Source organism: Eimeria necatrix, genomic scaffold (genome assembly GCF_000499385.1).
Source record: "Eimeria necatrix Houghton genomic scaffold, Enh_scaff112, whole genome shotgun sequence".
Lineage (NCBI taxonomy): Eukaryota > Apicomplexa > Conoidasida > Eucoccidiorida > Eimeriidae > Eimeria > Eimeria necatrix.
Window position 1 is genome coordinate 363 of NW_013654854.1, and position 26,246 is coordinate 26,608.

General features: G+C 46.8%; 3 protein-coding genes across 3 annotated transcripts; 2 read left to right on the top strand and 1 right to left on the bottom strand.

The window, feature by feature from the left end:
* Window positions 1–1,898: 1,898 nt before the first annotated feature.
* On the top strand, window positions 1,899–5,367 carry ENH_00004480 (hypothetical protein, conserved; the record flags this gene model as incomplete). The annotated part of the gene is made up of 5 exons (XM_013584000.1): window positions 1,899–2,520; window positions 2,817–3,204; window positions 3,658–3,914; window positions 4,371–4,519; window positions 5,110–5,367. The coding sequence occupies 5 exons, from the start codon at window positions 1,899–1,901 to the stop codon at window positions 5,365–5,367; spliced, it is 1,674 nt and encodes a 557-aa protein (XP_013439454.1).
* A 324-nt stretch (window positions 5,368–5,691) lies between these two features.
* Window positions 5,692–9,266, top strand: ENH_00004490 (hypothetical protein; the record flags this gene model as incomplete). Its single annotated transcript, XM_013584001.1, has 7 exons — window positions 5,692–6,193; window positions 6,362–6,547; window positions 6,711–6,983; window positions 7,119–7,302; window positions 7,833–8,143; window positions 8,538–8,891; window positions 9,094–9,266. 7 exons carry the CDS (start codon window positions 5,692–5,694, stop codon window positions 9,264–9,266), a joined length of 1,983 nt encoding a protein of 660 aa, XP_013439455.1.
* A 4,444-nt stretch (window positions 9,267–13,710) lies between these two features.
* Window positions 13,711–22,509, bottom strand: ENH_00004500 (hypothetical protein; the record flags this gene model as incomplete). Its single annotated transcript, XM_013584002.1, is given in 16 exon segments — window positions 13,711–13,815; window positions 14,302–14,473; window positions 14,851–15,013; window positions 15,458–15,604; window positions 15,821–16,180; window positions 16,479–16,789; window positions 17,356–17,539; window positions 17,679–17,945; window positions 18,131–18,316; window positions 18,489–19,045; window positions 19,324–19,568; window positions 20,230–20,378; window positions 20,823–21,079; window positions 21,376–21,793; window positions 22,064–22,241; window positions 22,246–22,509. Coding segments are annotated over 16 exon segments (3,963 nt in total).
* Between the last annotated feature and the right edge of the window lie 3,737 nt (window positions 22,510–26,246).

Consider the following 26,246-nt stretch of genomic DNA (forward strand, 5'->3'; position numbering starts at 1 on the left):
AAGCGTAAAATCTGGTATTAGTTTGGAACTGGCAAGAAGCACAAAAGCTGCAATTTGTCGAGAGTCATTCGCAGAGATAAAAGCATCGGGAAGAAACAGACGCTTCCCGAAAAACGGAGGCTTTATTTCGTGTTTTTTAAGATTTCTGGGGTTTAGCATATCCTTCAGTGAGCAGTGATGCTGAGAAGCTTGAATTCAGAGCAAAAGAGAAAGCTACGGGCAAAGCTAAGCTTAGCCCATTCCTCGGTGTGTCCTGCAGTTCGCTACAGCTTTAGGATATCATGATGCATTAAAGCAACAGTGAGCAGCACGGAAATGCAGGAAGCGGGAGAAATCCGAGGGAAAACAGATGCATGCATGCATGCATACCCTTGTCAAATAGGCCGACAATGATTTGACAATTAGGCCGACAGTAGTTCCATTTGGACCCTTTTGGCACGTGAATGGTGTTATTCCTAAGTCGTATTGTGCATGGATTTACTTAGGCAAGACTAGAGGGGCATATAGGAGCAGTGCTGGGCTTAACTCACTGCAGCAGGGAAGCAAAGTCTCGACAGACCGGCAATGCCTACTTTTGCGAGGCTTTAGGAGGCCTGAATTGCCGCTAGGATGATCTGCAAAACAAATTATGACGGATTTAGCTTGTGATGGGTTATGTGAAATCTTGTTTCTGGAGAAAAGTTGCAGACTTGATTGCTCTCCGTCGCTGCTGATCGCTCAAGTTGCGGTGGTGTTTTGCACTCTACCTTCTTACAAAAGAAAGCATTTGACCTTCTTTACTGTTGTCTTGTGAGTCCCTCAAAACGCTTCAAAGATTGAAACCAAATGGCTTCTTTGTTATTTCAAAATTCACTGTTCTATTATCACTATCTTGGCTGGGAGTTGGACCTGGTAGAAAACCCAAGTTTAGTCACCCTAGAAAAGGGTACAAACCACCCAATGCATGCAAATCAAACGCAACAAAACTATGCTGCTGTTTCAGAGTCTTTTTGCCTCTTTTTTTCCCTCACTAGCTGCAGTCTGTGGGGGGCCGGCGCTCTAGACACCCCCAAGAACAGGCCAAATGGGTCAAGGATGGAGCTGAACTCCCTTGTGTGGGATCAGCACTACAAAGTGGATAGCTGAGAAGAAGATCTGAAGCCCTTAAAAGGGGTAGAGGCTTTCAAAGGGAAAACTGAAACGTCTTTAGTGCGGATTTATCGAGCTCAGCTAGCGAACGGCAAGGAGAGGGTTTCGCGTCTAGAGGCCAAGTCTAAAGTGGAAGAATTGCAACATTTGTTTCCGAAAATCTTTGAAATCTCCAGTTCATTTGCCCTTTTAAGCCCAAGTGGTAAAAGCCCGTGCAGTGCTCAGAGGTGTGCGGTCATCGTCGGCAGCAGCCCTGAAACTTCAGCGGAGTGTTAAGGCTGAGTGTCCAGGGGTTAGAGCTTTTGAATTGCGACAAATGCCTTTCTATATTTTGTCTTTTTGCTCCAAACGAGAGAATTTCCAGAAAAAAAGGGGAAGCAGCAGCAGCAGCCACCAACCCCCGCTGCTGAGCAGCAAACTGTAACCTTGAAATGGCACGCGGGTGGCGCTGGTTGCCAAGCTGGCCTCCTGGAAGTTGCTGCTGCAGCAGAAGCTGCTGGTGTCTGTCGTTGCTGCTTGATATATGCCTGAAACCTTTTGTTTTTCTAGTAAATAAAGAGTTTAGGGTTTACACTTTCGCTGAAGATTTCAGGGAGCTCGAGACCCTGTGCAGCGGTTTGCTCGAGCCGCACGGCTGTCGCCTTCTGGAACGGTCACGGGTTCAAGTCTAGGGCTTAGAGTCTAAGGCCTAGGGCTTAGAATCAAATCTTTCTCTATTTTTACAAGATTTTAGGACTTAAGATGTGACACGGGAGCAAACAACAGTCGCTATGGTGTCCCTTTCTCCCGTCCCCGCCGCCGCCGCCTCCAGAGCAAGCTGGACCACTGGTGCGCAGCCGCGGCAGCAGCAAAGCCAGCAGCAGCAGCAAATCCAGCAGCAGCAGCAGCTTCAACACCCAGCACAGAAACGCCAATGGCAGCAGCAGCAGCAGTGGCAGCAGGAAGCTGCGCCGGCCTCAGAGGGTCCTAGACGCAGTTCCACGCAACAACAGCAGCAGCAGCAGCATCAAGAAGAGCAGCAGCAAAAGCAGCAGAGAAGCAGAGGCAGCCGATTTACTCGCCGCCGGTCCCCCCTGCGTTTCGCTGCACTGTCCCTGGTCTGGTTCTTTTGCTGCAGCAGCAGCAGCGACAGTACCGCCGCAGCAGCAGCAGCGCCAGCAGCAGCAGCAGCAACAGTTCCTGTCGAACTTTTCTCAGCCAAAGCCTCCCAACACCTCCGTTTTGTCTTTCCTCATCGCGCACTATCTCTCGAAGACTCAGCTGTGTCGCAAAATGCCGAAAGTGAAAAAGTCTCGGTGGATGCAGAAGCAGCAAGTGCAGCAGATACTCCGGTGGCTCTGCTGCAGCAGCCGAAAATCCCAGTAGAAGCTGCACTGCAAGAAGTGACCAAAAGTAAACCATTGGCCCTCAACACAAGTCCTTTATTTCCAACTTAGGACCTCAATGAGAGTCAAAGTCAATGAGACACTCACAGATAATTCCTCTGGCTTGAGTTAGGGTCTAGAAATTTATATAAAATGTCTCATGCTGAGGGTTTAGGGTTTAGGGTTTGGCGTTAGGCTGAATATATCCTGGAGCAACAACCACCCCCCTGCGCTTCCGTGGCCAGCCTTCAGTGTATAGGGTTTGGGTTCAGCAATTAGGGTTTAGGGTTTATAATTAGGAAATTGTTTTTGTCTTTTTTGCAGCTTTCATGCCGCTGCTGCAGCACTTGCCTGGGCGGGTGAAGGTGGGTGCAGCAGCAGAAATAGAAGCAGCAACAGCAGCAGCTGCTGCTGACCGTATCTCTCTGGCTTTGTCTCTGCCTCTTTGTCTTTTGAACTTTGGTGAATTAAGCACCAGGCTAGGGGCGGGCTCTTTTGGTGAGGTGTTTCCTTTCGCGAAGGGGCCCCTAGAGGGGGGCCCCTGCAGGGAAACGCTGGCAGCAGCAATGGCAGCAGCAGCAGAAGGATCTCAGGGGAGATATGGTGTCAAAATATTCAGAAATGAAGCACTGGTGCATTCTTTGGAGGCGGCAATGGCAGGACGCACAAACTACTCGCCCGCAGCACTCAACAATGCACAAAAAGTGATCCGGTAAGCAGCTGACTCAAGGGCCGCCTAGATAGCTAGCTAGCTAGCTAGATAGCTAGCTACCAGCTAGCTAGCTAGATAGCTAGCTAGCTAGCTAGCTATGCAAGGTGGACAAGCAGGCAGGCAGCCAAATAAAGTGGACTGGACATCTCAGGTCTCTAGACAGCTAGCTAGGTTTTCAGCTGGGCTGGCGAAGAGCTAGCGAACTGCCTTGCAGCTGCCTATGGGCTAATAGCTGAATGGCTAGTCAGCTAGCTGTTAGCGGCACAAAGATTGGCATGTTGATCTGTAGCTATTTGAGTGGCTAGCTACCCAGATGAGCTGGCAGCCAGCTAGCCACCCAAATATCTAGATGACTAGTTGCATATGCAGCGCATGCTTCCTTTTGCCGGCTTTTGAATGGAAATTCATGAGCCTCAGTCTGTACTTTTTTAATTTTTTGTTTTAATTTTTCAGAAGCATAGACCTAAGCGACGGGCTGCTGCGCTCAGCCATTCAGGAAGCATTGGGGTCCGAGTCACCAATAGCTCAGCTGCAGCAGCTGCAGCAGCAGCAGCTGTCCGGTGCTGCCCTCGTGGCCAACCACAGAAGCATTGAAGCAGCAATCAATGCCAACTTGTACCTTGCGGATTTGAAGCTGACTGGGCTGATCCTACACAGAGTTCTTGAAGTGATAAAAACGATGCACCCAAAAGTGTACAAATTCATTGAAGGTAAACATGAATAATAAAGTATACTTTTAGACGAGGCGAATTATACCCCATACGTGCTTACACTGGTTTTGTTCGTACTTGTGTAGTAAAGTCCTGAGTGCCGCTGCTGCTACTGTTCTAGCAAGGTGCTACTTCCGCTGCTGCGTACAGCTGTTGCTGCTGCTACTACTGCTGCTGATACTACTGCTGCTGCTGCTCTTGCTGCAGCAGGCTGCAAATATTGTCGTTCCTATACGTGAAAGCTATTATTGCTGCTAACAGTTGCCCTTGCTAGTCCATGTTAGTGTTCGGTTGGAGCAGGCGGGCCGGCGGAAAAGCGCTAGTCTTGCGACAACAGCCAGCTGCTGTCAGTGCTGCTGCTGCTGCAGCTGCTGCAACAAGCTGCGGCAGCTAGTGTTTATCCTTTTTCTTCTGTTTGCTCATAATTGACAATGAGGTATTTGTTTGTCTCTGCAGGCGCATCTCTTGAAGATAAGGCTTCTCTTCTTGCTGCTGCTGGAGAGAAGTTTGGCTGGGCCATTCCCTTTGGTCGAGTTTTAGTCAAAGACAAGAGCGGAAGACAACTTTGGGGACTTCTTCTCAAGATTTACGATGGAGACATAGACGTCAGACTGCCGCTGCTGTTGCTGTTGTAGATAGATGCTGCTGCTCTTGCTGCAAATGCCGCTGGAGATGACTGCTGCTGTAGGTAGCTGCTGCTGCTGTGGGTAGCTGCTGTTCCAGGAAGTGCTGTCACTGCTGGTCATGGCGGTGGCACAGGTGCTGCTGCTGCTGTCTTCTTCTGCGGGTGGTGGTGGTGCTGCTGCTGCTGCAGTTGCTGTTTCTGCTGCTGTTGCTTTTTGTCTGGCTGCTTCTTTTTGAGTGATTGGATTGTCCACTTCTGATGACTAGTATTTTCTTTCGTGCAACTTTTGCCAAAATTAATCGCTCGTCGTTTCTTGTCCTATCTCTTTAGTTCAAAGCATATTTTGTTCTTCTCTTCACTCTATGCCCCACATTCTTCGTGGGACTGTTTCTCTCTTCTGTTAAAGGAACCTCCCTTTTTCTATTTCGTTGTCTTCCCTTTGTGGCTTCCGCCTTTTTCGCTTGCTTTTGCTTCACTTTCTTGTGCGTTTCTTCTTTGTGTTGTTCTACCATTCGTGCGTCTTTTCTTTTTCTTAAAGTGGAAGGACTTCTCATTTATTTACTTGTTCAGGTGCGCATCAGCATAAAAGATGATGGGTCCAGGTTGGATGTGTGGAGCGAGCCAGCGGGAGCACCACAAGGGGCAGCAGCAACGACAACAGCAGCAGCAAGAAGCGCATATCTGAAGAAAGTAGCAAATGACCGGAATTCTCTTCTTTCTGTCTCCGCCAAAATGTTGAGTCCTATTGTTTACATGCACAACTATTTCTCCTTTGGGCATTTCGACATTAAGCCTGCCAATATGCTCTTCGAGAAAAATCACGAGTAAGAAGCCCTGAAACGAAAAAACAAACAACAACACAATCTCCACTAAACCCTATATCCGTAGGCTGCTCCGATTTCGAAAACGAAGTTCAAGATCAAGAACGTGTGATACTCTGCAAAAACCTAAATCATGAGCCCAAGACCCTAGCTCTTGCGTCCATGCCTAATTGTGTAAACTAAGGACCGCAATATCTATTTATCTCGATGCCCCTGAACCACAAAGCTTCCTGCAATCCCTTATAAAGGCTCTCTTTAACACCACAAGTATTCCTTAGCCTCGCATCTCTGCTTGTTGTTCAGCACGAACATTGTTTTCACCGACTTCGGCATGGTGGCTGAGCTGGGGCAGACAGTTCCGTTCAGAGGAACAGTTCCTTTCTTGGCGCCGGAAATGGAAAAGGAAAAAGAACCTCCTAGCTCCTCAAAGGTTGAGTCCCCAGGGAGCACGGCAGCTCCAAAGTGGCGAAGTTCGCTGCGACTTCCCGCGCTTCCTGCTCACGATGTTTTCGCCTTGGGACTGACACTGGCTTCTGTCTGGTTCATGTCTGCCAGCTCGGCTGTCACCTTTTTGTGGGTTGACAGATGCATTAGACCATATTTGCTGCCTGGAGTTCGCTTTACTTTCGATGCCCTTAGAAGCAACGCGGGTCCTCAGGTGTACACGAGCCACGTGCGCAGACACCTCAACCGCTGCATGAGTCCCGGAGGCAAAGTGGAAAAATTGTACTTGCCAAGTATGCCTCTCCTCGCCAAACTTAAAATAAAACAAATGACGGAGACCAACCATCTCACCAGAATCTCTGCCAGCAACGCTTTCGCATTCATTGCAGGTAAGCCCAAGGCCAATGGTCTCGCTGCTATTATTTTGGTTGCTAGCAATACCAACCCCACTAGGGGGAGCAGCGACAACAGCAGCAGCACTAGCACCCCTGCCAGTGGCAGCAGCAACCATCTATTGCTGCAGCACTTGATCATTTGTGTGTTTCTTGTTTCTTCAGTGGCCCATGCCTTGGAAAAATTGCGGGACAGGCCGCCTGAGGAGGCGCAGCAGCTGCTGCAGCAGGTTCGGGGAACTGTACTTCTGCGTCTGTCTCTTTCCAAAGCAGGAGGAGAAGGAATTCAAGTGGGAACTGTCAAAGGGAAGCAGCAGATTACGGACACACTGAGAGCGTTGCTGGAACTAGGTATGGGTGGCGCTCTGCTGCTGCTGCTGCTCCCGCAGCAATACCAACAACATCTGCAGCAACAGTGCTGCGTTAGTTATTCTCCCCACTGACGGCATTACATAATATGTAGCAGCGAAAATAGCAACTGCATGAACAGCATTTACTGTTATTGCTGCTGCAGCATCTTGGAGTCCGCTTCGGGAGGCCGTGGAATCAGTTGTGGCACCAGTCGCAGAGGATGCAGCTGTGCAACTTGCCCAGCTGCCGGAAGCAACAGCAGCAGAAGTGACAGAAGCACAAGACAAGCTGCAGCAGCTGCTGCAGTGGCCGCAGCTGCAGCAGCAAGAAGGACAAATGAAAGACAAAACCTATGCTGACCTAATTGATGCAGTTCTTGGGCTGGACATGGAGGGACTCAATGCATTAACACAGCAAGAAATTACAAACAGAAAGTGTAAATCACAAGAACTAAACCTATAACGCGAATGCCTCCTGCCACACCCAACCCCTGGCTTCCAAAGCCTTCGTGCCCCACACTCTAGGGGGCAAATATTGATATTTTCCTTTGTATTTGTCTTGTTTGCTGCAGTGTCTGCTGTTAACATGTCAATCGCAAGAGCCGCGCAGGAGTATATACAGCAGCAGCTAGACATCGATCCTTATACCCAACTAATAGAGGAAACGCCAACAGAACAGGCTGTTACATTTATTTTAAAGTCTGTGGGGATCAAGGATGAAGGAGAGAGCACAATACTAGAGTACTTTAAAGAGAGGTGAGAAAAGGGGTTGTTTGTTCTTCATTTTAGTCTCAATCCGTTTTGTACTGCTTCCCCTTTGTCATTTTTTGTCGGTCTTTTGTCATCCGCCGTCCTGTTCCATCTCTCTTTCCTCTCTTTGTTTTCCTCCGTCTTTTTCCTATTTTTTGCGCGGATTTGCCGCTTTTCATTTCTTTCTGATTGGATAAGCCTGCACCCTGGGTCTCTATCGCCTTCTTCCTCCGTCGGTGCTTCTCTTTTTTGTTTCTCTTCGCTGTCTGGCTATTTTTTGTTGTGATTATTACTCTTTTTCTATTTCATTTTAGTTTGAAACGTCGCTCTTGGTTTCAGCTTCCCTGTTGTCACCCTCTAGAAAATACCTTAGTTAAGCACCTTTTGTTTCTTCTTGCCTTTGTACTGTTTTACTGCGCTTCCATGTTACAAAATCTCTTTCGAACGTTTTGCTCCATCTTCGCCACTTTTGTCTTTGATGGGTTCTGCTTCTTGTCTCAATTTAGTTTCATTTTGCCCTAATTGCCTCTTTTCAGGGTCTTTGCCTCTTATGTTGCTTGGGCCTCCGCTGACCGTCTGGTTCGCCTGGCAGTTCGCCGCTGCGCCTCCACGGACCCTGCTGGGGTGTCTGTACACCAGAAGTACACTGCTGGCGAGGTTGTGGATGCTGAAGAACAGCAGCAGGCGTGGCGTTGCGTGTGGGGCCAAGTGACGCAAATAACTAATGAAACTCACTACGGCTTGCCGTGGGGTGTCTCAGCAGCTCTCCCTGATTTCGGGTCTCCGGAAGAGCAGGTTTCTGCAGTTGTACGAGATGTCTTCACTCCTCTTCACATGCAATCAGCGTGTAAGCATCCTCTATCCTTTTTCATATGGCTTTTGCTGATTTATTTGCATTCTTTAGCCCTCTTCACTGCGCTTTCGCCTCGCCATTTGTTCAGCCTTTTGGGTCATCTTTTGCTCTCCAGTGGCGTTTCCTTCTGCTTCATTTTTTCTCCTCACTTGGCTCCTTGTACCAATTTGTCAGTGTTTGTCTTCAACTCGAGTTGTTTCTTTTTATTCGCCTCTTTCCCTGTCTCCCAGTATTCTTATGGTTTAGTTGGTCTCTACTTTGCCGCTAAATTTGTCTCTTCCGCTTCAGCACTTCGGTGTGCTTCTGCCTCTTCCTGCCTCCATCGGCAGTCTATCTCTGAGGTACAAAAGCTTGGGACTATTCGCTTTTGTTTTTGCTGCTGCTGCAGGGCAAACGGAGAACGCTGTGTCTTTGCTGCAGGTGCAAGTGGCCCGCGCTGTTTCTCGTTTGTGCGCTGTTTCTATTGCCTTAAATCCATCAAGAACACCAGCAGCAGCAGCAGCAACAGGGTTGCCTGAGGCTGCCAATCTGCGGAGTATATATAAAACGGTACTGACGGAGATGCAAAGGGACTTTATTGTCCCTTTTGTTTTTGGTTACGAGCAAGAAAGACCAGAATATATGGAAGTGTTGTTTAACGTTTCTCTTTTGGAATTTAAGAAAACAATTATCTTTGCTGCCGCTAAGAAGCAATTGAGCATCGTCGCCCAGGAGACACTGCAGGCCATGGGACCAAAACAGAGTACGCGAACCTATCTTTGCTAGCCTTGTTTCCGTTTTTCTTTGCATCATGTTTGTTTCGTATCATAGCAGCATGCCCACCTTTTCTTTCGGTCTAGCTTCCTCTCCCTGCGTTCATGCATACAAGTAAGCTACCCTCCACGTGTTAGCTTCATATATCTTGTGTGTTCTGCTGCTGCTGCTGCTGCTGCTTTTGTGTGAAGGATCTTTAGCGACGTTGTCCACTTTGCTGCCTCTGCTGCCTGAGTCCATCCTTACGTGGCAGCGCTATGCATCAGATGCAAAAAAGGCTCAAAAGGTGATAAAGGAGACAGTGGAAAATGAAATACAAGCGATCAAGACCCCACAGCGTGCGCTCGGTCTCACAAGCAGCTGAAACGCCCAGTATACTTACTGGGCATGCCTGCATTTGTGCAAAATTGAACATTCATTTTTGGCTGCCAGTGTGATTCTTTAGGTGTATTTGTGTCATTGTGCTTTTATTTCATACCCATACATGTGAACAGACAATCGCTTGTCTACCTGTACTCATACACATATGTACATATATATATATTTATTCACAACGTATTTATACTGTCTCTTATAGTACCAAATTGCATTCCTATATATTTTTGTATCTATAACTACAAACTGAGATATGTAAGAATCGCGCACGTGCACACGTACAAGTATAATACATAAACAAATGTACACACACGTATGAGACTACAAATACCTGAACAAAAATACGATAATGAATACGTATACGGAGCTCTTCTGCATTTTCCTGCTGCAGCTAGTGATCTGGTGTCGATGTGGATTAGCATCAACGGGGCCTTCATCCGCTCTCCAGAGACAAACAAGCAAAAGGGAAGGCCAGTGATGAAGCAAATTCAGTTGCAACCTAGAACAACTGTAGCACAGTTCAACGAACACTTCACGCAAGTGCTCAGAAGCAGGTAAACCACAAACCCTGGAAGGAATCTAGGAAGAAGGCGCCTGACGCAAATCTGCTCTGTCAGCCTGTTTGGTCTGGCACTAATTGGAAGACGCAACTGAGAAACTGTAGCTTATTTTGCTGTTGCGTTTGACAGTAATTAGTACTACGGCTGCTGCTGGTGCTGCTTGTACGACTTTTGCTACTGCAGTAGCAGAACGCATATCCACACATGTTTCATGCAGTGTTTTGGATGAGCTTTTGTTCTCTTTGCTTCCATTTATCTTCTTTGTGTTAGTTCAATGGCTCCTGGATGCAAGAGTTATTCTGCTGTTTTGAAGCGCAAAGAGGCAGACGGTAAATACACCCAAGTCGAAGAAACAACACAACTATTGGGAGGGAAGCAACAAAGCGACAAACTTAGGCTCTTCGCTATGCCTCCAACGGAAGGCTCTAACATTAGGCGACTAGTAAGATTTACAAGTATCTCTCTTGTTTTCTTCCCGTTCTACGGTCACCGTTTACTTTCCTCTCCCGTCTCCCTCATTCCAACAGCTTTTCTTCTGCTTCTTCGGTCTCTGTAGTTGTATGTATCTCTCCCTTGCCTGCTAAAGTGTATGGTTTTCTCTTTTCCAGCACATTTTCTGTATCTGAAAAAGCGTTTAGAAGAAAGGTTAAGCTGCCTAGTTGTTGCTCTTTCAATTTGTCAAAGTGGTATGTAATTTATACTTTCCAACATTACGCATTCTTCTCTGTGGCTTCTATGCAAGCGAATCTAAGGATAAGGGTTTAAAATTTTAGCGATCAGCTGTTGAGATCATTCAGGACTGGATTGGCTAGCAAAAGAAGTCGCAAACAGGGCTAAGTGTGCTTGCTCAACAGACCAGAGAAAACGATTGAGTGTTTGTGAATGTCTCTTTTTGCAGAATAACTGCTTCTTCTGGACGCCCCAGTTTCTGTTGCCGGAACCTTATGTCGTTCGTAACATCAGTTCATCACCTGAATAAATCGAAATAGATGCAGAAATATAGTTTGCTAGCCAGCTGGATAGATATGCATGCATATGTGTCGGATGGACTAGAGCAGTAGCACCGATTTTAGCATTTTTTTTAGGTTATATCCTTGGCTAGACCCCAGGATTAATTGTTTAGTATGCAGCTGCACTATGCCGTTGCTCTTTGCACCAAAGAATCTGCAGCCTCTTCTGCTGAACCAACTGCTGCTGCGACAGCAGCAACTGCATCATCAGCAGCAACCGCTGTTGATGCTGCAGCCGCCTCTGCGCAGACAAGCGCAGGGATTTTTTCATTGACAGATCCGCAGCAAAAGACCAAAGCGCGAATTAATTTTTCAAGCTGTACAAGCGATCGCTGTTGCTGCTCTTGCTGCTGCTCCGATGTGCCTAAAAAATGCAGTGACTATTGGAGTCAAATTTTGTGAGGTTGTGCTAATATGCCTATCCACTATTACTACTGCTGCTGCTTCTCACGTTGCTATTGCTCCTGCTCGTGCTGCTGCGGATATGTGAAAATATGGTACGGCGACTACAGTGGTTAGGCTGTGTTGGGCGGGATGCGTCTCAGTTGACAAAAAGAAATAACTGCACATCAAAGCAGCCATTAGCGAGACCTGAAACAGCAGCAGTGTACGCAGCAACTGCGGTAATATATAGGGTGAGTTGTGCACTGCTAGATTCGAAAAGGTGACGCAATGGTAGGGATGCAAACAAAAAGCAACGAACAAGCCGAATCTCATCGAACTAAGTGGTAAGCGCTGCTGCGCTAGCATGAATAACATCGACAGTAGCAGCAGCAAGGAGTGCCTGAAAAAGGACAAGCTCAGAAAGGCTGGAGGTTCACTGGGAAAGAGACACCGTCTTCGAACCTCGCAGACAAACCCAAAGGACATAGAGCTGGGGTACCGACTTGGCGTTTGGGGTCTAGACACTAGCCTTACCAAGCAAGCGGTAGAATTTAGGCTTGTGAGCTTGTAACCTAGCATCAGAACTGCGGTGTATGCCCTAGAGCTAGAGCTTGAGGTTGCATGCAACGGTTGAAGGTTCAAAAAATTTGGGGTTTGAAGTTAGGGCTTAGAATATAAAGCTGGCGTTTCGGGTTTACCACAACGGTTGCCTGTTAAGGTGACGGAGTTTAAAACCATGCCTAGGGAAAGAAGGAACCCAGCACACAGTAAAGCATGAGTGGGCTGAAAAAATCACTGCTAAAACCCAGACAGGACGCCGCCTGTTGGACCATACACATCAAAGCTAGAAGCCCCCAATCTTAAACTTTAAACTAAGGCAACTGACCAGCATATCTGAAAGATTTGCGGAAACAAACGAAGACGTGTAAAGGACCCCACCGTAGAACGAGGGCCTACATCAGCGGCTGGAGATTTAGAGTGTAAGCCAGTAGCCAAGTGTCTTCACAGATAACAAGTGTCTGGAGCGTAGCTCGAATGCTCGAGAACTCAGCGGCGCAGTCCGCTCCCGGCTCAAGGGTGCTGTTAGGATGATGGCTTTAAGATGGGGATTTTTCAGGAGACGCCTCCGCTCTGCGCTGCATAATCGGCTCCGTTTTCAACCATGGGACAGAGTGGTCTATGCGAGATGAGAGTTTGCACGGGCGCTTATCGATGGATTGACCGCGGCTTTATTCCTTTTTGATGAAAATGGCATGGTTGTTAGTGATGGCCAAAAGAGGCAAGCCATTCTAGATGACACTGCGGTTTATGACGCAAGCATGCTTGAAGTGCAAGCTATGGCCGACGACCTTTTGCTGCTCGGACACAAGAGCAAGCTTTTCAACCTTGAGCAAAATACAAAGCTTGTAGATGAAAGGATACCAAAGATCTCCACAAAAGGAAATACCGACAGGAAGGACGGACGATAAGAGCGCATGGACTGGGCCCACGGCATATCCAGAAACCAATGTGTTGCACAACCAAGAGCCACTGTTGGGCCGAACCACAAAAATCGGCGTTGGAGTCGGCTTATGGTACTAATAAGCAGAAGAAAGGCATAGATTTGTCCCGCTGCTGCAGCAGCACTTGCAGCTGCCGGTTGTGCTGCTTGGTACGAAAAATACGAACGCACAATCGCAAGCGAAGTGCGGGCGATTCAAGCTCTACTCTTTACCGGTGGTGCTCACCTGAAACTCTAGAGGGTGGAAAGCTTCGCTGCATCCAGCTCCGCAAAATCTTGTATTTTGAGAAATGAAAGGGTTTGGGTATTTATCTGTGTTTGCAAGCCCTAAACAGTTCCAAACGTGATATCTATTTCTCAATCCTAGGCCATAGGCCGTGGCCCTTAATCCATATACTAGGCTCAAAATTCCAGTTCAATGAGCTTGCGACTTGTGTGTCGCTTTTGCAGGTAATGGTTGCTGTCTGCTTTCTGCAAAGCTCCTGCTGCTCCTGCTGCTGCAGCATGCTTCATTTCTCTTTGTGCAGCATCTTACGTGTTTTTTTGCCTCTCACTGTTTACCTGTCTAACCTCAATTCGCAGCTACAAAACCCACTTTCCTTCGTGCGCATTGCCGGCATAATCCACATGCTGCAGTCGCAGCACTACTTAAATCCATCATAGCACCAACAACAGGAATAACAGCAGCAACCGCAGACAAACCAACAAACAATTTATCAATAATTTGGTTAGCCGCTGCATCTCTGTTTACCAGAGAAGCCGCTGCGCGGAAAAGCAGCAACGACATCAGCTGCAGCAGCTGCTGCAACAGGCGCGGCGGAACAGGCTGCAGCTGCTGTGCCAGCAAACGCAACGACTCGGCGCAATTCCATATAAATCGAAGAGCTAAGGCGTGGCCGTCAGGGTTGGAAAAGACAAAGGCAGCCAGAACTTTGGCCCCTGCTCCAAACCCGGCAGATACACTGGCTACACGGCTAGCTAGTTAGGTATGTCTATTACTACTTGATCGGCCGCTGGACCGGGGCGAGGGACAACATAAGAATCCGGCGACAAAAATTGGGCCGTCCACAGGAAGCAATTGTTCTGCAAAAGGAAACAATGTCAAGCCTTGAGTACTACATCTTCGTTTCTCCAGAAGATAGGGAAGTTCCGGTGTCCACACTTTATTCTATTACTTTGAGTACTTGCGTATGCTGTAAACGATTAAAAATCGAGAATCTGAACTCTAAGACCTTGACGTGCACGCATTTGAGGCACACAGAAGCACGCGTCTACGTCAGGACTTGTAATTTTGTTACACTAACAGATAAACAAACCGAGAGAAATAAAGTCAATTCATGAAATCTGTGAGGCTGCTGAAGGAAACACAATCAAGCAAGCAGGTGACACAAGCAAACGAGACACGTCAGGAGAACGTATGAAAAAGGCTCGACAGAGCAAATGGGCGGAAAAAAAGGGTAGAAAAGAAAAATAGGAGGAATGGGAGAGATGAGGGGGACAGAAAGTTAAAATGATGACTTCACGGGACAAAGGAAGAAGAGGAAGAGTCACGTAAGCATCAAGTCTTACTAGGAGTCTACGGTTAGAGCCTGCCTCTGGCGGGACAGCAAAGAGCCTAAACTTGTCTTTTTGTTCATCTCCCCCGAGCAATTGCTCTGCCGGGCCGACTGGTGTGAATGTACCGTCTGCTTCTTGCCGCTTCAAAACCGCAGAGTATTTCTCGCAACCCGGAGCCAAAGAACTGAAACAGAAGCGAGAAGTGGATAATATAAGGGCAAAAGGGACATAGAATCGAGAAGCACAAACGGAATGTGCAAACACGGACAACGAGAAAGGCAAGCCGAGAAATTACAAACGAATAGACAAAAGATGGGACAAAATATTAGTAAAGAGAAATGCATTAGTAGAAGAAAATAAAGTCATGGAACATACACAGATTTGTGCATAGCTCGTGCAGCGTTAAAAGCAGTAGCAGCAGTAATACCAGTGCTAACCGCATCGCCAGGGGCACAGTATGCAGTGTTTCGTTGACTACAAGAACAAGGAGACACGTAAACCACACTTGCATCAAGCGCTTGCTTCCTGGATTTCCTCTAGGGTTTTGTGGCTTGAGCTTACCTGCTCCTAAGGACTTCCGTGAAATGTTTGTTGAAGTGCGCTGCAGTTGTTTTGGGGTACATCTGTAGTTGCTTCATCACTAATATCCCTGATCGGCTGTTTGTCTCTTTTGAGCGCACGAAGGCACCGTTTGTGCTTATCCACAAAGAAATCAGTCCACTTTCTGCCACAACGATAGCAGAACAGGGCACCGACGAGATGCGCATACATACTTGTATATGAGCGTACATCTGCATATAAAAATATGCATGTATTCATGTGCGTATATTTATGTTTATATTTTAAGGATACATTCGAAATATATGCTATTGATGATGAATATATTATGCAGGCATCCAAAATTATAGAAGTGCATTTGTACGTTTATGTTGTAACGTATGTACAAAAATCGTACACATATTTAGTTGTATACATATATGTGAGGTATGCAGCAAGGCTCATGAATGCCTTCATCAATGACACCGCATACACATAAGCAACTCTCCTATGGAACAATCCACGAATTGAAATATGCTTAAGGTGACGATTAGAAAGTAATGATTCACAGGCACGTCAGCATCCATTAACGTGTATACGGTGTTCGAGGTACGCAAACGCCTGAACGCACTCTTCGGAGTGTTTATGATCTCTATTTCTTTCTCAACTACCTCCTTTATTACTCTTAAAGCGGTAGTCTCTTCTGGTGCGTAGCGCCTCCAAGCAAGAATAGACTCAGGTATGAGAGAAAGTAATCTTGACGCTGTTGCTGCGGCTCCTACACACAAACGCAACAGCGGTAGCAGAATATACGAGTGACGTACCGTAGACGTGAACTAGGTAATGTGATACAAGTAAACATAAATGCTTCGATAATACTTAGTGCAAAACGGAATTAAAAAACAGACATAAGGAGAACGCATTGATGTGCAGCCACAATGCGAACAACAACAAAAAAGGGGAACAGAGAAATGACAAGTATATTTTTGCCTACTGTTCCCTGTCCTCATGCTCTTCAGTATCTCCTTGGTGACAATACCCAGTTGGCGCTTGGTTGCAGTAAAAATAATTGTTCGCTTGAATTCTAGAAGGGACAAGTTATACAAGATCTCTGCATATTCTGGCCTCTCCTGATTGATTCCAAAGGCGAGGGGTACGAGGCGGTCCCTTTGCATTTCCTTCATCAGTGTACTGTATAAACCGTGCAAATTTGAAGCTCCAGGCAGCGCTGCTGCTACTGTTGCTGCTGCTGACGTTGCTGTTGTTGCAGCAGCTCCAGCAGCAATGACGCACAAACGATACACAGCGCGTTCCACTTGCAAATGCAGCAAAGACAAAGCGTTTTCCGTTCGCCCTGGAAAAATAACAGCAAGGACGACAAAAAATTGCTTCAATAGCAGAGGTAGCAGCTGATACTTTTACGGACGCTCATTCGGGGCAAGAGACACAGAAGAAGGCTGAGATAGACCCAGGCACAGAAATACTTAAGTAGCAAGAGTAACAAACAAAGGAATGGTAAATATGAGGGCGCATTTAGAAGCATTGCAAGACACAGATAACAAAGACAGAGATAGAAGAGCCCAGACAGAGACCATCGAGAAGAAGACAAAACAGGAGGATGGTACAAAAAGCAGCGACTTGCAAATGCTCACACGCTGTTTCAACGTGAAGAGGAGTAACTACGTCGCGGAAGTATACAGAGAGTTGCTCTTCCGGAGCTCCGATATCAAAAAGCGCTACTGAGACGCTCCACGGTAAGCCGTAGTGAGTTTCACTACTTATTTGCGTTACTTTCTGCCAAGTGCAGTGCTGAAACATCTGCTGCTCTGTTGCTGTCACGATTTCTCCTGCGGTATACTTTGCATGTATAGAAGCCCCAGCCGGGTCCTTGGAAATGCAGCGGCGAACAGCCAGACGAATAAGACGGTCAGCAGAGGCCCAAGCAACGTAAGAGGCAAACACCCTGGAAATTTTCAAATTGAGACAAAACAGGAAAAAGAAACCAGGGCAAACAAACGGCAAGACTTAAAGACAATGTTGAAAACGAAAAATGAGGAGACGCAGATATGTAAAGTCAATAGGTTGCAGAATGCCGATAAGGGAGAGTTGAAGACCAACACGAAACGAAAACAAATGATGTAGAGGCATTTATCAGTGAGATGACGCGCAGGGGGATGGACACCAAGCAGTTACGTCAGCCAAAAGCAGACAAGAAAGGAGAGAGAAGAATCGAAAGAATCGAGTAGCGGCATAATTAGGCAAGTAAGGCCAGGCAGAAAGAGAGACAGAAAAAGAGGCAAAATGTGAAACAGAAACGTACGGGCCCAGGGAGTAGGGGTTTCTAAAGAAGATACAAAAGCAAACGAAATGGAATAAGAAGGAAAATGGAGTGTGGAGACACTGAAAAACGAAAATGAGGCAAGAAGGAATGGGAGAGGCGAAGAGTGAAAAGAAGAGAAAAAGATAACAAAGGAGCAATACAAGGGCCAACAGGGACGGGATTAAAACGAAGCCAAAGCCGTTACTCACCTGTCCCTAAAGTACGTCAGCATATGACTCTGATTTTTACTATTAATCCCCACATATCTTAAAATGAATGCAACCGCCTCTTCCGATGGCGTTTCCTCTATTAGCTGGATATAAGGGTCGATGTCCAGCTGCTGCTGTATGTACATGTGAGCGGCCCTCGAGATTGACAAATGAACAGCAGACACTGCAGAAAATAGAAACAACAAAAGCTCTAATGTTTCGCGATTAGTGTTTGCAGTGTGGGCAAGAATGTCTTGGAGGCAAAAGGATATAAGACCACACTGCAAGGCGTTAGCGTCTAGAAGATGGTTCCTTTGGTTTACTTTTTCTTTCTATAATTGCTTGCTGTGTTATTGTATGTAGTCCATCCATATCTACCCCAAAAACCGCATCAACTAAGTCGGCATAGGTCTTGTCTTTCATTTGTCCCACCTGCTGCTGCAGCAATGGCCACTGCAGCAGCTGCGGCAACTTGTCTTGTGCTTCCCCCACTTCTGCTGCCTCAGGCAGCTCAGTAAGCTGGACAGCTGTCCTAACAGGGATCGGTACCACACACGATCTTACAGCCTCCCGAATTGGACTCCAAGTTGCTGCAGCAGAAAAAGCAAGCAGTGTCATGCAGCTGGTGCTGCTGCTACTGCATTCAATGCAGCATGTTTGACTGAACTCTTAACTAAGGTTAACGCTTCTGCCGATAATGCCGCTGTTGCTATTACAGAAGCAGCATGAACAGCAGTGAATAGCGAGCCCTGCCAAGTTCTAGCAGCGGCCTTACCAAGTTCTAGCAGCGCCCTGAGTACCTCCGTGGCCTGTTGTTTCCCTTTGGCAGTTCCTACTTCAATTTTGTTCCTTCCCGCTTTAAGGAGAGACAGATGCAGCAGTACCGTCCCCCTTGCCTGCTGCAGCAGCTGCTGCGCCTCCTTGACTGGCCGTTCTCGCACTGCTTCCAAGGCATTGGCCACTAAGGAAGCAACAGGCATATAAACTAAGTGCTGCAGCTGCTTGTTCCAGTGGTACAATGCCAGCTTTCGAATTTTTTAGTGAAATTGGCATTGCTAGAAAACCTACAACGGGATCTGGTGTTGCCTGGCTGAAAAGGGTTGCGAAGCCGAGGCCAACGCTTTACGGCATACCTGCAATGAATGCGAAAGCGTTACTGGCAGATATTCTGATGACCGGATTGGTCTCAGTCAGTTGCCGTATTTTAATTTTGACCAAAAGAGGCATACTCGGCAAATAATATTTCTCTATATTGCCTCCGGGCCCCATGCAACGGTTCAATTCGTTCAGCACGTTCGGTGTGTACACCTGAGGGCCGCTGCTGCTTTTAAGGGTATTGAAATTGAACACAGCTCCAGCCTGCAGATGAGGCTTAATACATCGCTCGACCCACAAATTGGGAATGGTAGCAACAGACATGAACCAAACTGTGGTAAGGGTCAGCCCTAGGGCATATGCGTCGTGGGAAGGAAGAGTCCGGAGGAGTAGCGGAATTGACTTTTTATTTTTCGAGGCTGTAAGAAGTTGCTTTCCTCTTGGCTGCATGCGTCTTGAGCGATCATGTTTCGAGGAGCTGCGCCGCTTCTTCTCAGTCTCCAGCTCAGGCGCCAAGAAAGCTGGTGTCCCTCTCAATGCAACCTTCCGATTTAATAGAGCCACCATGCCAAAGTCAGTGACAGCAATTTTGACTCTGAGCAACCAGCCACGACATAGGGTTCACGGCTTAACGGGTTACGACAAGCTTGTCGTGGGAAGAGTTGCAAGAGCATGTAACACGTTTTGCGGTTTGTACGAGCTAGGTTTTGTGGTGCAAAATGTATGCTCTTAGGAAGAAACTAAATGATTTAAGGTCTGGTGGCGACACTGTAAAGCCGCAAGCGTGTAGGACAAGAACCAGTGACCAGCGGTCAGTGGTGTAGGGTTTAATATGTTTTGAGGGTCTACGGCTTAAAGTTATGGGCTACTTACGCGTGATTTATCTCGAAGAGTATGTTGGAAGGTTTTATATCAAAGTGCCCGATGGACAAAAAATTATGCATATAAACGAAAGGTGCTACGATTTTGGCGGAAAGAGAAAGGAGGGAGTATTTGTCGCTTGCTAGCTTTTTCAGGTCCAATTTTTTTGCCCAAATTATTGCTCTTGTAGCTGTCATTTTTGTTGGTTTGCTCCATGCATCCAACCTGGACCCATTGTCAGTAACGCGGGTGCTTACCTGAACAAAGAAACAAATAGACAGGAGAAGCAGGCACAAAAGGGCATATTCTAACTGGCAGACATGAGATATAGCGTGAGGTATAACCAGGTAACGTAAGCGGGCACAAAGGAGCAAGTGGATAACCGCTGCGGCAGGCAAATGACAAGCAACCAAAGCAAAACAGTGCAAATAACCGACGAAAAAAATGCATTTAGGTAGAAATGAAAGGATATAAGGCCTACTGGTGACAATATAAAGATATGAGAGTATACGGCCTGGGACAAGAATCAGTGGCCAGTGGCCAAGGGTGTAAGCTCTGATATCTGTGTTCAGGGGTCTGCGGCTTAGCGTTAAGACTTTAACACATGGGTTTTTCTCGAAAAGCAGGTGATCAACGGGAGCAGAGCGGTGCAACTCATGAATAAATGCAAAAAAGGGCAACCGGATGCGCCCAATTGAATCAGCAACGGCACCATAAACAGCAATAGTTCCACCACCACCACAGGCATCCGCAGCCAAAAGATGAAAGCAACAGCGGCAGCCATGACACAACGACTGCCAGGGCTCGGCGCACTATCATGAGTATCAACGATCTGTAGCCTCAGCAGCTATCTTCCGCAGTTGCTACATCAGGAGCAGAAGTAATTGTGTAAAACAGCAGCAGTAGCGAGAGTCTGACGTCTATGTCTCCGTTGTAGAGTTTGACGAGGATCCCCCAAAGCTGTCTCCCGTCGTTGTGCCTGACCAACACCCGACCCACGGGAAGGAGCCAGCCGAGCTGCTCCCCGACAGCAACAAGCAACTGCGCCTTGTCTCGTGCACGTGCGTCTGAAGACACAAACAAGCATACGATTCTTCAACAAAGAGAGAGTTAGGGAATTATGCAGTGTGCAATTAGTGACATGGCTCGCTGCAGCAGCTGCAGCACGAGCAGCAGCAATAACTGCATAGGCAATGGCAGCATCAACAGCAATTAGCTGCTGGTACAAGGGTCGCGCGCTTTAGCAGTTGCTAGCTGTCTGTGTCTTCTGAGCACTACCACCTATTACCACTAGCAGCTACATGCCCTGACGAGAACCAAAAGAAAAATCCACCAGCATGAACATTAAAGCCGCGCAGAGGCGAGAACATTAGCTATTAATAGCAGAAACAGGGACATGCAAACAGGAAAAACAATTATCTACAACACCAGCAACAGCAGCAGCTTCCTGCAGATGCAACAACAACAGCTGGACACAAAACGAGAGGCAAAGTCTCCGTGTGGCCACTTGCCTTCAATAGAGCTGTACGAAGCTGGGCTGAATGTCTGTATTGCTGCGAGGGTCCTGTATAGAACTGTCGCCACCAGCTTCAACTCATCGACATACAACTGTGTATTAATTGCTGCTTCAGCGACCCTCGAGTTAGCAGCAAACTCAGCACCAGATAGCTGCTGCCGCTGCAGATACTGCAGCTTAGCTACAGATGACTCTGATCCCAAGGCCTCCTGAAGAGCTGAACATAGAAACCTGTCATTCAGGTCTATGCTTCTGGGCAAACAAAGCGAACAAACAAAAGAACAACTGTAAAACAATACACATCAGTGTAAGGATAGACGTAATAAAACGAATTTTACGATGTAACCAGCAATACACCTATGTAAGTAGCTTCCTGGCTGGCATTTTATATTGGCAGCTACGCAGATAATGGCGGATAAGCTATGTATCACCAGTTAGCTGAGTATTGCTTGTCCGACCAGAGAAGGTCCCACGTAGCTACCTGCACAGCCAATTAGCTACATGCCTAGCTATTCATCTTTTTATCTCGATAATTAGTGAGAGCCTACCTTAGATGTGCTTGTATCGATTTGAGTTTTTCTGCAGGATGTTCGAAACCACCAATTGCAGCATGTATAATGGGGTCTTCTTCTGCTACACTGAATATCTTGACTCCATATTTTCGCTTTACGGCTTCTTCTGGTGGGTTAGCTGCAGTGTGTGTTGGTTCTGGTTCAAATGCTGATGCTGCTGCTACTATTTCCCTACAAGAGCCTTCCTCAACGGCATGCCTCGATATAGGAAACACCTCGCCATAAGTGCCGGAGCCTACTTGGCGTTCCAAATTATCAGCAGATAAAAGACAAAGAGGAAGAGACGCCACTAGAGATAATCGTTCGGGAAGAGTTGCTGCTGCTTCTGCTTCTGCTTCCTCTGTTGACTGTATCTTCAGTCTCCCAGGCAAGTGCTGCAGCAGCGGTGTGAACGCTAAAGACACACACAAAACACGTAAACCCTGGAGGTTAAACACCACCGACTGATTCACATAAAACGCGCAGTTGTTATACCAAGTTGAACGCGATGTGAGTAGCGACAAACTGTTGCCTACGCACTCTAAATGCGGAGCCAAAATATCTGAGCTTTATTCTGAAACCGCAAGCCGTAGTATTTAGCTTCGAAAACCTCCATGAGAACTAACTCCAGCAAAAAAGGTGATTGTGGCAGTGCATGAGTTTAGTATTCAGGGTTAATGCTCACCTTTTATGATTTCCTGCAGTGTTTCTGCCAGCGCATGTCTTTGCTGCACTGGCGACACAGGAGTCCGTATCATCGAATTTGCTGGATCGTTGCCAACTTCTTTTTGTTCTTCAGCATTTTCTTGAAGGCTTATTTGATAGTCAGAAAGAACACGGTGAGACGAGATAAAACGAAGGCGCTCAGACGTTTTGGGCGAAGAGGTGTCTCCAGAGGTTTCTGTTGCCGCTGCTGCTGCTGGGGAAATGCTGCCTTTGCTGAGGCAGAAGCAGAGGACACAGACAACGCAAAGTGCAGCAAAACGTTGCAGGGACTGGCGTTGAGGACAGAGGCCGCAAAAGCGTCGCCTTTGCTCCCGTTGTTGTTGCTGCTGCCTGCAGGTAAAGCCTTCTGGCATCGACGCAGGGTCTCCCCTGTCTTGGTGTTGCTGCTCCTGAGTAAAGCGCCATTTCCTGTGTGTCTTCTGGCTCTGAGGTTGTTTCTGGCTCTGCTGCTGCTCCTGAGCATGAGTTGCCCAGCTTGCTGTGCAAGCTGCCGCGGCAGCGGCGGATGGAGCCATGCCGACTCCCGTCTTCCGGTGTCACATATTAAATCTTGAGCCCTAGTGTAAATAAAGGTTAGATTTGAGCAGTCTTATCTCCAGCTACTCGTTCTCAAACTCGTGTTTTCAATGCCTTGCCATTGGTACGAGGAGCGACCGCAAAAAGTGGCGAGGAACGTGAGCCCTTAAACAAAAGCTCTAAGCCACAAACTCTTGATGAAACTCTCTAGAAAAAGACATACAGATACTACGCGGCAACAGTGGACAGCATGCACTGCTGTACAGAACGGTACTACAATACACAGCAGAGGCGGCTGCAACCAGACCACTGCCCCTGGTCTCGGACAACTGAGGCCATGAAGCCAAATCCGTATGCTACAAAGCCGTATACTGACTAAAAAAAGCATAGATATATCGAGCTGAAACAGTATACAGCATTTTCTGCCGTATAAAGCACATGCTGTCCACTATTTCCTATTGACTTGTCAATACAGCAGCACACACCGCAGGCCTTTTTTAACTAGGGACGAATGACAAGTGCCCAACAATGTACTGGTAAGAACATGGGAGAAACTGCCACTGTTCCCTCTTTTGCATCCACGCTAATCTAGACTTTAGCTAAAGGAAACGGTACTTAGGCGCCTTAATTCTCTGTGTGAGGCCCTGAACTCTAGATCCTATGCTTTGGACCCGCACTAGGCCTCCGAGCGCTCGCAAAGGTGAGGAGGATCATTTAAACAAATTCTGCGGCCAAACCCACTAGGAAAAATGTTGCTCTTTCACGAGAACGAGCATTCGAGAGGGTTCGGCCCGAGCAAGAACGAACCGCCAGTTCAAAAATAAGCATGGGAAGCAGATTTGCACACAGCTCTGGATAGGAAAATCTATAGGAAAAAATGGTATTTGACTCAAGCTGCAAAGTTTCTGAGGATTCAGCAGTAGCTAACTAATCCAGTCAATTATTTCAGACTTATCTAGTTCTATGGTCTTTATGCTACCGGAGGTGTATCCTTAAGAACGCTGTTCATCTGGAGATACAGGACGCCTCATAGCAGCCTAAGAAATCTTTTATGCTCATATGTGAAGTTGTACTCGTTCTACATAAAGGGCAAGCATAGCACTAAGAAGCCACTGAGCAAGTCAGCCCACACTCTCAGTGCATTTTGTTTGCGCTACAGCGTGCCAAAAGCCAGGAACTTTTGGCGGAATCCCATCCTTGCCGATCACATGCCAATGTTGAAGTGCGATGCTGTACAAGTGGTACGGCTAGCTCGTGTCTGAAGCCTTAAGGGACAGGGAAAGGCTTCACTTTGTAAAACCTCCAGTGACGCCCGTCCCTACACGAAGGCCATTATCAGAGAAGGTGCGGATTATTTTCACACAACATGCATGAAAAAATTGCAAAACACGCGAACGCACTAGATACAAACGCCTTAACGCTGAATGGGGAACTCTAATGCTGATGCTTTATAGAGGACACACGCTCAACACGACTGGATTTTCCTCATTTTATATTTAATCTTGCTAATCACCAGCATAATATGCCTTCCTCCTCGATTGTGGTCTTATTTCCCTAACTGTTGCCTAGATGCCGCACATTCTAACTCACAACGTCATGACCTCTCTAATTAGCCACCTACCTATAGATTTATGTTTGCCTCCATATATAGCATTTTGATCGTTTAAGCACGTGCTTGGTGTGTGTTTATTTAACTTTGTTTCTCCTTCTATATATATTTCCTCATGCTTAAAATTTTTTGGCACAAATATATCTTTATTATGTTTTATTTTTTTTTTCAAATTTTGGCAAAATTTTCCCCAATTTTCAGTTATAGGTGTTGGCCTTTTCCATTTATTATTTGCGCGCCTATTTTACTTCCTTCCCTTTACTAGCTTTTTCGTATAATGAACTTATATGTTCTCCTTCCCTTGAAGCTATTCAGTCTATTAGATCTCCATACAAAACGGAACCCCTTCTCTCGTTATGTACAAGAGGATGCCTTGGTGTCAGCCCACTAATCTTTCAAATCATTTACACTATTGGTAATTTACAGTAGAAAAACTCTAAACGTTGACCCCTAATGACCAGGCGTGAGTGCATGTGAGATACACACAACGAAGAGTCCATGGTAGGGCTGATGAATTACATATTAACACTGACAACTGGACAGATCAGGATACAGAGAATTGAGTATACCTTCAGAAAACCCAAGACTTTTTGAAAATGCAAAATGCAGAACAACCGCAGGAAAGAGACGAATGCAAGAGATAGACAAAAATCAGACAGATGGGGAAACAAGCAAAAAGAAAAATGATGAAGAGAAGATACCGAGGCCCGAGGAGTACAAAAAAAAATAATTTAAAGCCACGCATAGCTTTATGATAGTCAAAACCTTGGCTGAGAATTGTCCGTTCTCATGCGTTCATTTTTGTCCCTATGTCGAGTTTGCTGCTGGTGTTGCTGCAACGCCTGGGGTTTCCGCTTCGCTGCAGTAGCAACGCTAGCGCAAAAGCCAGATACTGCCGTTCTACCTTTTCTAAAAATGAGAGCGAAAATTCCCCTTATCGCAGAAGCACCGCTTGCAGCTTCTGCCTCTGCTGTCGGATAGGGAAGTTGTGAGCGCACAACCGTAAGCGGCATTTTAAGCCCAACTCTTCGCCGCCGCTTATTTAGCACTCTAGAGTGGAAAAAGCTTCGCTACATTCAGTTCCTTCATCAAACCTTGTGCTTGCCAAAACATAAGAGCTTGGCTCCGGGGGTGGAGATTAATTGTATTTCTTTGCTCTAATCAGTTCAAAATGTGAAATCTATTTCTGAAACCCGTGGCCCTTAATCCGAGATCCGCGGTCCAAATCGTACCTGTACGGGCATTTTGCATGGATTCGTTTGCTGTCTTGAAGGGTAATGGCTCTCTTTCTACAAAGCTTAAGCCTCGTTGAATTTCCCACCCGGCAAGTTCCTCCTACTGCATACGTTGAAGCTGTGGCTCCGAGTATGCATTAGCATATGCCGCTCCCCTTCTAGGGTTGCTTTTCTTTTGCTTTTCTTGCCATCAACATTTTTCCTCTCTGACTTCTCATCTTTATTGTTCAGGTGGCATGTTCACTTTCCATTGCTCGTATTGCCAGTGAAGTGCACACGCCGCAGTCGCAGCAGTGTATAAACTTGTCACAAAGGCAACAACAGCAATAGCAGTAGCAGCAAAGATGGGCAGTCAAAACAAATTTTAATGTTTTGGTCCCTTACTGTATTTCTTTTTATCAAAGACACGTGCTGCGACTTTGCGCACAAACAGTAGCACGCTATGAGGGGCGGCTGTTGGTGCAATAGCAGCATCGAGATAGCACACGCAACGGCATGTTGCATATTCACATTAAATAATTAGCTGATCCATGGCCAGAAGGATACAAAAATGCAGCTGCAGCCAAAATTTGCGCAGCTGTACCTAATCCAGCACATAGCAGCAACTGCAACCACAGCACACTCACCGACATGTTGCAGCCTCACAGCAAACAATTAGTTGAATTACGGCCGGAATCAAAATGCAGCTGCAGCCCAAATTTGTGCAGCTGTGCCAAACCCAACAAAAAGACGCTAGCTATTTAGCCGCCTAGCTGGCTAGATATCTATATCTATTGCTACTG